Below are 12,346 nucleotides of genomic sequence, written 5' to 3' on the forward strand. Positions count from 1 at the left end.
GAGAGTATTGCAAATCGCAGCGGGGTACTGAGGGAAGCCTCTCAACTAAGAAATCGGCCATTTCGGCTCCTACATTTTTCTTGCAGCGTGTCCCACATGTTCAGTTTAAACATTCATTTTTGTAAAAAAGTAAATGTTATCGAGGATTTTCCCATACATAACAAAGGAAAACGAATCCAAGGGTTACCCGATATAAAAAGTTAGAATTTTTTAATGAGTTCAAATTCTACATAAAAAATATTTTTATGGCAAGTATATTCAAAATTCTCAGATTAAAACGTTTTCTATTTGAAAATAGTTCAATATTTAGTTTTTATACGGAACATTCACCCTTCCAAAATGGCCATAGAGTTATGAATTGAAAGCAAGCGTGAGTCTGCATCGCCTTACTACTGGTGAAAGTCAAGTTTGTTTAGTCCCTTTACTATGTTTATGGAAGTTCTCGCTCTGCTAATGCTAGCCGCTGTCAGCGAGTCTGTCACTGCCATGGCAGCCCTCGTCTCGACTCCGGATCGCCGGCTCACCGGGCAGCGATCGCTGCCCTGCTGGAAGGAGCACATCGCCATGGAGCTGAGGCAGAGGGACCAGGCACAGAAAGCGCGATACGAGCAAATGTTCCAGTCCTGTGAGTAATGCATTCCCAGATTTAAGTGCAGCCTTCCTTCCTTTAATCACCACCTCGGCTCTGTCCAGCGCTGTGTCACAGAATCGAACGCAACGGCAACCAGTACATTATTAGTTCCCAACCAGGAACCTCTAACTAAAATGAACAAAGCACTTTAGTGAAAAAAAAGTTTGTTAGACCAGCATCTGAAAATGAAAGTAACATCATTCAAGTATATACCTAACGATACCTACCCATTACTATGTGGGTACTTGGTGAAAACCTGATGCTGAGGGTCTAATTGTGCCCAGTCCCCTTTTCCGGGTGGTGGCTGGCTTTAAAGCTACATTTAGTGACAGAGATAAAAAAAAAGTTTGCTCTAAAACAGATCCTGCATAGTTTAATAACTATTGAGTTTTGAGGAATGTCCTGGGTTAGTTTATAGCGCCTGAAGCTAGGCGCTGCATTGAATTGAATGGAAAATCATACCTAGATTTATTGTTTTCTTAACACTTGTTCCTCAATTGCATGTTCTCTTTTTTGCTTAAAATGCGCGCTCACCCTTCGCTTTGAGTGCATTCCCCTATTGCACCCTAAATACATCCCCTGCTGTACCCTCCTTTTAACGTCCCAATGGCCCAACAGTAACCCTTTATATTCCTCTCATCTAACTTAAAGTGCGTGACCTGGGCACAACTTGCATTTTTAGAGTAGCCCTGATTTAATTTGCAACATTGCTGATATTTTTAAATTGAGTGTGATTGGAAAGACATGCAGCTATGACCATTTATTTCAGAGCAGTGGAATGTAAGAATATGGACTAGTCGGCTGCAGAAGCAGTGATACTCTCTTGTTTGTTAGTGTAGAAGTGTGGCTCAATGGTTAGAGCGGCAGACCCTGATGCAGAAGTCTGGCCCGGGACCAGGATTCAATTCCCGCCTCGCCGGGTCTTGGGCTCAATTTCCTCAGGACCTGATAATTCTCACCCAGTGCCTATTCTAATCATGGGTCCCACTCTGCAACTCTGGGCAATAGCTTGCTTAATCTCCACAACGGCCCCAACAACGCTAGGATGCCTGGCTTCACCTTGGGGATGCCCAGGAAAGGTTCCTCAGCGGTATTCGTACAAGCGCCGAGGGCCTCCGGGTAGTCGTGTCTACATTTACATTTGTTTCCCCAGGCCACCTCTCCTGCTAGCGCCCTTCGCACTCCCTTATTTGCCTCGCCTGTCCTGTGTTTCTGCTTTCTGTCCCGCTTCAGACCACCAGCGGATTAGTTCTAGGTTTAAAACGTTTCACCACCTTCCTCCCAAGGCACTTAATTAACAAGGGTAACAAACATCACAGCTCCTGTTTGTAGGAGTGAAACAATCAAACCCCACCCAAGTAAATATTACATGCACAGACAGCTGAAACGCAATTACTATTTTAAAATGTACTGCATTCACATTTTCTGTCAAACACAAAATTAAGGTAGAATGTGCCAACGTAAGCCTTTTACGAACTAAACGCATCATGCTCAACTCTATGTATCTTTTATTGTTCTTCTGGGTCTGTCTATTTAAATTAAGGAAAGACTCTTAGGTGCCGACTGCAGCCAGCGAATTCACAGCCAGCCCATAAAATATGTTGTTGTCCAGTTTTCACTAGGAAACTTAAAAAAAAAAAAAACTCTTGGTTCCATCCTTACGCAGGTTTGGTCTAATGCTGCGCAAAGGTATACTTGCTATGTACCTTAACTCTGACAGCGGACTCATTCAGTGTTTTTTTTAGGTCTCGCCTGTCGATGCGCATGCGCATCGAGCAAGCGAGAGTATTGCGACTTATCCACTCTTTATCTACACTGCAAGGAATCGTGGCGATTCCTTGCAGTGCCCGTGACTTTTAAGGTCAATGCGCATGCGCATTGACCTTAAAAGCGCGTGCGCGTGCACGTCCGTCTTTGTTTACCCGCTCCGCCCCCTCCCCTTCCCGCCGTGTCGCATTTCTCCTCCCCCTCCCCTCTCTTCCTTCCGTCTAACGCCGTCTAACTTCCTTCCGCGTAACACCGCCGCAACGGTCACATCACTCGTCTTTTTTGTATTTGTCCATCGCTCTCTACCAGAGACCGCTGCTTCCGAAGCACTGGTTCTTCTCCTGTAAACATGGCTGTTAATCTTGGCTGGATGGGATAAGGAAGATGGCCCTTTGCTTGAAATCAACTGCGGCAGCATAGCCTGCTTTCCAGCCTGCCTCAGCCACTCTCAGGCCCCAACCCCTTGCCCCTCCCAGCTCCGACTCCTGTCCAGGTCTTACTCTCCACTCTCACTTCCCTTTTTTCCACATCTGTGCTTCCCTCCCTCCCCCTCGGTCTGAATCAGACCAGGCTGGATTATTTGCCACCCCCTCCCCCCCCCAGAAACCGACAAAGGGTTGTTCTCCCACAGCGTGTGTCCAACTCTACAGCTGCCAGACAGAGCCATGCCACAATTTCATGGAATCCGGGGGTCAGAGGTAAGCGGAGAGCTTCAGATCGCACTCTACTAGTAAACGCCAAATAACACGGTACCCCGCAACACTAAACAGCCACCAGCCCAGGCACAATACCACTGCTATAGCGCACCAAAAATTAACATACTGTGCTACACTAGCAAGCCCTGGCTCACTTAGATGAACGCAACACTAATCATCCACCTAAATGCGTGAAACACCACTAGTCACTATAAAACAATTAAAAACAAACAGTGGTGAGAGCAGCAGCAGAAAAAGTACACTTGCCCTAAACATGATCCAGCTCAAACCACCAAATATGAGACTCTGGTCTGTGATAGAATCCTGGAGATAACCGATCTCGGACAGTGATAAAAAGGTCTAACTAATGGCAAAAAGTTCAGTATGCAAATCTGTACACCATGGACTACCAGAGCACAGTATACATTGTATCACAGCACATGACTTCACTTTTTTATTTAAGTACATTTTGTATCACGGGGAGGTTCTACATGTGACTTTATTCAATAGTAGTTTACTGAAAGGATGATACAAAAAGGAAGTGGCAGACTTTATTTTCACATACGAGTAAGTTTTGTTTCAGGGAAGAGAGGCCACGAGCGCCTTATCCACGCAAAGAAAAAGTCTAAGCAGGGCCTAGCTCACGATACATAGTATTTCTACAGAAGACAAACAAATCTCTCTTCTCTACACCCTCACCCTCACTCACCCTCAACCCCTCACCCTCACCCTCAAACCTTCACCCTCAACCCCTCACTCACCCTCACCCTCACTCACCCTCACTCACCCTCACCCTCCCTCACTCACCCTCACTCACCCTCACCCACCCTCACCCTCCCTCACTCACCCTCACTCACTCACCCTCACTCACTCACCCTCACTCACTCTCACTCACCCTCACTCACCCTCACTCTCACTCACCCTCACTCTCACTCACTCTCACTCACCCTCACTCTCACTCACCCTCACTCTCACTCACCCTCACTCTCACTCACCCTCACTCTCACTCACCCTCACTCTCACTCACCCTCACTCTCACTCACCCTCACTCACCCTCACCCTCACCCTCCCTCACTCAGCCATGCCACAATTTCATGGAATCCGGGGGTCAGAGGTAAGCGGAGAGCTTCAGATCGCACTCTACTAGTAAACGCCAAATAACACGGTACCCCGCAACACTAAACAGCCACCAGCCCAGGCACAATACCACTGCTATAGCGCACCAAAAATTAACATACTGTGCTACACTAGCAAGCCCTGGCTCACTTACATGAACGCAACACTAATCATCCACCTAAATGCGTGAAACACCACTAGTCACTATAAAACAATTAAAAACAAACAGTGGTGAGAGCAGCAGCAGAAAAAGTACACTTGCCCTAAACATGATCCAGCTCAAACCACCAAATATTAGACTCTGGTCTGTGATAGAATCCTGGAGATAACCAACCCCTTGCCCCTCCCAGCTCCGACTCCTGTCCAGGTCTTACTCTCCACTCTCACTTCCCTTTTTTCCACATCTGTGCTTCCCTCCCTCCCCCTCGGTCTGAATCAGACCAGGCTGGATTATTTGCCACCCCCTCCCCCCCCAGAAACCGACAAAGGGTTGTTCTCCCACAGCGTGTGTCCAACTCTACAGCTGCCAGACAGAGCCATGCCACAATTTCATGGAATCCGGGGGTCAGAGGTAAGCGGAGAGCTTCAGATCGCACTCTACTAGTAAACGCCAAATAACACGGTACCCCGCAACACTAAACAGCCACCAGCCCAGGCACAATACCACTGCTATAGCGCACCAAAAATTAACATACTGTGCTACACTAGCAAGCCCTGGCTCACTTAGATGAACGCAACACTAATCATCCACCTAAATGCGTGAAACACCACTAGTCACTATAAAACAATTAAAAACAAACAGTGGTGAGAGCAGCAGCAGAAAAAGTACACTTGCCCTAAACATGATCCAGCTCAAACCACCAAATATGAGACTCTGGTCTGTGATAGAATCCTGGAGATAACCGATCTCGGACAGTGATAAAAAGGTCTAACTAATGGCAAAAAGTTCAGTATGCAAATCTGTACACCATGGACTACCAGAGCACAGTATACATTGTATCACAGCACATGACTTCACTTTTTTATTTAAGTACATTTTGTATCACGGGGAGGTTCTACATGTGACTTTATTCAATAGTAGTTTACTGAAAGGATGATACAAAAAGGAAGTGGCAGACTTTATTTTCACATACGAGTAAGTTTTGTTTCAGGGAAGAGAGGCCACGAGCGCCTTATCCACGCAAAGAAAAAGTCTAAGCAGGGCCTAGCTCACGATACATAGTATTTCTACAGAAGACAAACAAATCTCTCTTCTCTACACCCTCACCCTCACTCACCCTCAACCCCTCACCCTCACCCTCAAACCTTCACCCTCAACCCCTCACTCACCCTCACCCTCACTCACCCTCACCCTCCCTCACTCACCCTCACTCACCCTCACCCTCACTCACCCTCACTCACTCACCCTCACTCACTCTCACTCACCCTCACTCACCCTCACTCACTCTCACTCACCCTCACTCACCCTCACTCTCACTCACCCTCACTCTCACTCACTCTCACTCACCCTCACTCACCCTCACTCACCCTCACTCTCACTCACCCTCACTCACCCTCACTCACCCTCACTCTCACTCACCCTCACTCACCCTCACCCTCCCTCACTCACCCTCACTCTCACTCACCCTCACTCACTCTCACTCACCCTCACTCTCACTCACCCTCACTCTCACTCACCCTCACTCACCCTCACTCTCACTCACCCTCACTCACACTCACCCACCCTCACTCACCCTCACCCTCACTCACCTTCACCCTCACTCACCCTCAACCCCTCACCCTCACTCACCCCCACTCACCCTCAACCCCTCACCCTCAACCCCTCACCCTCCCTCACCCTCACTCACCCTCACCCTCACTCACCCTCACTCACCCTCAACCCCTCACCCTCAATCCCTCACCCACACTCACCCACACTCACCCCCACTCACCCTCACTCACACTCACACTCACCCACCCTCACTCACCCTCACCCACCCTCACTCACCCTCAACCTCTCACCCTCACTCACCCTCAACCTCTCACCCTCACTCACTCTCAACCTCTCACCCTCACTCACCCTCAACCCCTCACCCACCCTCAACCCCTCACCCTCACTCACCCTCAACCCCTCACTCACCCTCTACCCCTCACTCACCCTCACTCACCCTCAACCCCTCAGCCTCACCCTCACTCACCCTCAACCCCTCACCCTCACTCACCCTCACTCACCCTCAACCTCATGCTAAAGATTTACAAAAAAACCCATAAACAATTCTAAAAGCACTAACTCTAATGCTGCGAGACCTATTGCATTTCTAATGCTTGTTTAAACTGATGAACACACAAATTTAAACTGGATCACCTTTAAGGTGCACAGCTTAAGAATCATAGAAGAACAAACACAATTAAAGTTTTTATAAATAATGATTTTGTTCTTGGTCTGTCGAATCCTATTTGTTTCTTTTTATTTATATTTTTATTAACGGCCTGAATTATGAATTTTTTTGTGTTACTAGGTGCATCAAAATAAATTCGACATCTTGTTCACATAATCACAACTGGTTGAATTTTACTCCTGTAGATTGTCTTTATGAAAATGAAATCAGCAACAGTGAGGTGTATTTTCCTAGTTTGTAAAGGCAGAATCATGATGGGAATATTGGCGTTTTCAGTGGGGTTAGTCTTACAGGGAACACAAACAGACATGTAAGGAAGATTGCATTCACAGACAGTGTGAAGGTAGTTTTGCACCCTGAAAAACCCCAACTATTTCCACTTCCGAATGGCACAAGTTAGTGCTGTTTTGGGTGGAGCTCAGGAGGTTCAACACTCATATTTAATGTCGATGAATGTGAAAGAAGTTTTTAATGGAGGAAAAAAAGATAAATGTGACATTTCTTCTTCATTTAAAAAAGCAGAACTTATCTTGCACCTGGCTAATAGAAAATCTGATTGCATACGTTTTGTGCATTGAACTGGTGTTTAAACAAACCTACAACTGTCGTATGTTACCAGGAGTAATCGTGGGACTGTTTGTGTATTTCATGAACTTTGATAATCAAGTCCAAATGTAGGGGAATCCGATATGAGTAGCTTTCTGACTGCTACATCTTTGGGTTTGTGATTTAGGGCCCAGGTATCTTTCTGACACTCCATCAGTCTTTGTGTAGATATTGGTCTGTTTGCCTATTTGTGCGCGTCTATGCACATGTCTCTTTTTCTGCATATTTGTGTAGTTATGCCTCTCTCTGTGCATCTGTTTGCATGCTCATCTTTCTACTTGTGTTCACTGGCTACACCCATGTTTGGCTTCCTATTTGTCAATTTTTTCCTCTATATGTTTTATATGTTGGTTAATCTTCCTCCCTGTTTATATAAACGTTTGCCTCCCTCTCTCTATGGATGTATGCTGCTATCATGTAAATTTGCTCTGTTGGTTAATGCATCTACTGCAGAAATCTGTGAACAGCCTTTACAATTTGTGATTCAACCCCAAAGGGTTGACTTGTGTTTTTATCCCCTCAAGGTCCATAAAATGAATGCAGCTGAGTTGCATACAATTAAAACTATAATGTGTAACTTTATGGGGTTCAGGGGCGTTCCCGTATCTTGGGTGACTTTTATGACGATGGCGACCTACGGCCACGAGGTGACTTAGTTGCAAAATTTGTCCTCACTTGACGCAGCAGCTTTAGATTGAGTCAGACACTTCAATGGGCGGGCTGGCCCCCCGTGATTCTGGCTCTCCAGTGTGATGATCTCCCAATGGAGTCCCTATGTCTCAATAACATGCATCATAAAGGCATATCGTGGCTCTACCACCACCTCTCGCAGTTGACTCCTCACAAACACGCTTATGTGTCACAATGTGAGAGGCTGCTGGCTACAGAAGATATCCGCCAAAACTTGGAGAGCTATCTGGTAAAGAGCGGCAAAATCCTCAAATTATGTCCATCATTAGGAGAAAGTGTAAGAGATATTGACTCGTTGGTATCTTAACTCCGTTAGACTGGTCAAGATGTTCAGGGTTTGTATTTGTGCTGGAAGTGGTGCGGAGAGGGGCACTTTTCTTCACACATTGTGGTCACGCCCAGTGATACAGACTTTCAGAGGATGAGATCCAGAGCAGAGTACAGACTATAACCAACGTTAGACTTCCACTCGAGCCACTAACGATTCTCTTGGGTGACTTGGGGCCTGACAGACATTTTCCCACATCGACAGCGGTGGGCCTACTGCTCTTCTACCTACTTCTGGCGGCGCAACTGTGTGTGGCACAGAGGTGGAAGCAGCCACTTCCTCCTTCTTTAAATATGTGGTGGGCAAAGGTGTGGTCAATCTACGCCATGGAGAAATTGACTGCTATCATTCAAGATATGGTGGCCAAATTTGTTCAATGCTATATGGTGCCCCTTTACTAGTCAAAAGGGCTAACAGAGAGCAGGAGGGCTTCACATGATGTTGTTCAAAATACCATGCACCTCTGACATCCACATTATGTCCTCTTCCGACCTCGAGGTGGGATCTGTTTATAATTTTCATGTGCATGACCGGGGTGGGGTGGTATGTTGCATTGATTTTTTTCATAATATCTGGATGTGAGTGTTCTGCTTTCCCATACTTTTGAGCAAGAATTAATTATTCCCAGTGGAATTTTACGATGTGTCCTGCTTATTTGTTTTCATTTTAAAATGCAAAATAAGATTGTTAAAAATTAAACTAATTATCTGTAGTGCTATGAAACCACGGGGCATTTGAAGTAAATGTGGTATGCATTAGGACATATTATGCCTGAAGGTTATGATCCTCTTCTGTTTAGATTTATGCGTAACAGATTAAAAAAACTTGTTACTGATTCATAAAAGTCTAAAGTACTCACTATTGAATGTTCCCATTTTTTTTGGTCCGCCCTAGACCTAGCCTTCGCTATATCCCCTGCCTTAAGTTTTCCATACCACCACAATCGAAGTACGTTTATACATGGTCTATTGTAGTCATTCCTTTTCATCCTTTGCTCTATTCACCTGTTATTCAGATGTCACTTCTGCTAACTACAGCTTACAGCTCACTTTATCCATGTCTGTGTTGCACTGTAAATTACAGCATTTTGCCTGATCACATGTGCGAAGATGCCTGAAAAGGAGAACACTTATGGGCTAGGCTGCTCCTTATTTTAGTATATTGTTTATGTTTGCAAATAACTCAGTTAGAAAATGTAAGATTTTGGGTTATTAGTTAGGAAGGATGTGAGCCCTTTACAAGGTGTAAGCCCACAACTTTCTGTTTACTCGGAACCAAGTACCCCATTATGGCACTTGACTGTCTCATGGTAGCAAAGCAGAGCAGTCCTAGGCCTATTCGGTGGTATGCAACAACAACACTCAATAAATCATAGCGCAGTCAGTGTTTTTTCTCATAAAAACACCAGCAAGCCATATCCATAAATCACAACACTCCTACACATAAGTCTAGATACAAATTTGTTAGGGATTGTCTTTATCAATACAGCAAGCCTACTGTCTTTGTCAGGCTGTCCCCACATTAATTAAGGCAGCAACATGTTATAATCCACCATTGCCACTACATTGAAATCAATGGGGCTAGTACCTATATCCAATACTAGTCATTATACTATAAAACCTTGCATTGTCAACCGTCAACATTGCCAAAAAAGCATTGTATGGAATAACATATGTCCCATAGTCTTACTCCTATTATTCTCATGTTGCTACTGCAGATTTAGGACCAACCAACAGATGTCCCTTCTCCCAAGCCAGAGTGCAAACACACAGGCTCCTGCCTGTAGTGCTTTAAAACCCCAAATACTTCTCTCTAACCCCATGTGAGACTTTGGGTGAGTTATGATACTGCGCTGCTACACTGTCTGCAGCCCCAAAACACACTTTAAATCTTTGGTGGTGCACCTGCTCCATCTTAGGGGTCCACAAGGAACAGTTTGTCATTTAAAGTGCCAACCACAATGCCTTATTGGGAAAGCTTGCATGCACATTGTATTAGCTGCACTGTTGTAAGCATGTCCTGGTTCTTGGTGGCCTTGTTTTGTGTTCATGCCGGTTGCCCCTGCCTCTTTTAGCACTAGGTGGGAGGAGCAGCTTGGAGAGTCCACTCCTGTGCTGCCAACTCCACACCTAGCCAACACTACTATGTGCCGGCACGGGAGCCGGCAGATTACATTTCCTCTACCCTCATGGAATGCTGATGGGAATGGCTACTGTGTGTGCCCGCCCCCTCCTGGCACAGAGGGGCAGGAAAGATTTTTTTTTGCCTCTTGGTCCCTGGTGATGGGGTTTTCCGAGGACAGTCCTCAATGTGTTGGGCCCCTAATATTGAGGTCCCTGGGGTCTAGGAGGAACCTGGATAGTTGGTCCTATACACACACCTCGCCATGGAGAATTAGAAATAAAGGTTGTGCCAGCCTCTGAGGTATTTGAACATTTACGAAAATCCATCGGTGTGCTATCCATTCATTTTTCCACCTGGTCCTTCTGGCCTCGTAGGGTGATGTTCAAGAGCTTGGTCTTGTTGTGCTCCTGCGGACTATCCCTAGCCCACAGGAGCATTTTCGTCAGGCCTTCTGGCTTGGAAACGGTACTTTTTTTTTGGGGGGGGGGCTTGGTTTTACTGATTCCTTGCCAGACCTGCACTCTGCTTGGTCGTCTCCTGATGCTCTCTCCTGCTTGAAGGCATCTTCCAACCCCCCCCCCCCCCCACCCCCACCCTCAGGCCAGCAAGCAGAACCTACTCCCTGTCCGACTCCCCTTGTCTCACTACCTCATAGCTACTTGAAGGGCTCCTGTGTGTTAATGGAGCCAAGGATAGCCAACAGAAGCCTTAAGGGGACCATCCATGGTCCCCCAGGAGGTAGGTCCATTACCCCAACTGTTCCTTAGGGGCATAAGGAGCCCAGCACTACTGGCCCTGGAGAAGCCCATGCTAATCCTGTGTGCCTACTTGAGTCCAAGTCCTTCAGTTAATCTTCCTATTGGGATCAGGTGGCTTTCCCTTTCAGCTGAACCTTATTCTAGCATTTCAGCCCACAGGGAAGTGGGAGCTGAAAGTGCTAGAAGCCAAGCATCCCTATTCAATACTAGGGTGCATCATCATTCCTCCACCCATGCTGCAACCTTTTTGAACAGCATTCAGGGATATTTTAAAATGAAAGCTTCAATTGATCTTCCTAGGGAACCTAGGCCAGGCACACAGCTGACAGAGATGCATTATCCCTTCCCCTCAAAACAAACCTCATAGTGTTTGGCTCAAGAGGTTCGGCCTTCCCTCTTTGTTTCTGTGGGCTTTAGCTTGCCCAGACCAAATCTAGTGCGAGGAGTTAATTAAGTCATGCAGATTTCCACCCCCCCTTCAATTCCCAGGAATTGGGTGAAACACTGTTAATGGCTCTACTGCAGAGGTCTTCAAACTTTTTTAGGTTCAGCCCCCCCAGCTGAATTTTTTTTAGATGTCGGGCCCCCCACAACCTGCCAAACATTTCTGGAACCTGGTACACTACATAATCGACCGTCGTCCGCATATCCCAGGCAACATCCGGCAACATTTCTGGAACCTGATTCCCCAGTTATAAGTCAGTAGCTCTGGTGTATTTTGAGCAAATTTAACAAATACAATTGGAAATGTAACGACTTACTATTTATTTACATGGGCTTGATCACCTTTCTCCCACCAGTGAAACTGCTAACAAACTCATGGTAAAAGTGATGGGGCGGAAAGCATCAATCCATGTACAGCATGCAAGCACAGTGGATGAGCGCAAACTAAAATAGGGTTGGGTTTAATAAGTGTAATTATCTTATGAAAAAAAAAGTTCAAACAATGCATTGTACCGCATACATTTAGAAAAAAACATAATACATAATGAAAGAGAATGGGTTTAAATGGTGCATTGTACTGCCAAAGTATTCCTCATAATCCCCAATTTGCCTTTTTCCAAAAAATCCTACAACCCCAAAGTCAGCCCCAGGGATATTTTTACCCATGTGCTACCTAAAATACCTGCTCATTAATAACAGGAACCCTAAAATATGGGGACCAGGGGAGTACAGTGTGTAGGGGAGTACAACTGCAAAAGCAGGTGATGCGGTTGCCTGTGTGGCACCAGAAGTCACAAAAACTGAAAAAA

General features: G+C 45.9%; 1 protein-coding gene across 1 annotated transcript in view; it reads left to right on the top strand.

Annotated features, from left to right (window-relative positions):
- Positions 1 to 457: 457 nt before the first annotated feature.
- Positions 458 to 12,346, top strand: part of ATG16L2 (autophagy related 16 like 2) — a 579,847-nt gene continuing 567,958 nt past the window's right edge. The window contains exon 1 of the mRNA XM_086933798.1: positions 458 to 625. Within this exon, the coding sequence (XP_086789924.1) occupies positions 487 to 625 (139 nt within the window). The 5' untranslated portion in view covers positions 458 to 486. The remainder of the gene's footprint in view (positions 626 to 12,346) is intronic.

Source organism: Lissotriton vulgaris, chromosome 8 (genome assembly GCF_964263255.1).
Source record: "Lissotriton vulgaris chromosome 8, aLisVul1.2, whole genome shotgun sequence".
Lineage (NCBI taxonomy): Eukaryota > Metazoa > Chordata > Amphibia > Caudata > Salamandridae > Lissotriton > Lissotriton vulgaris.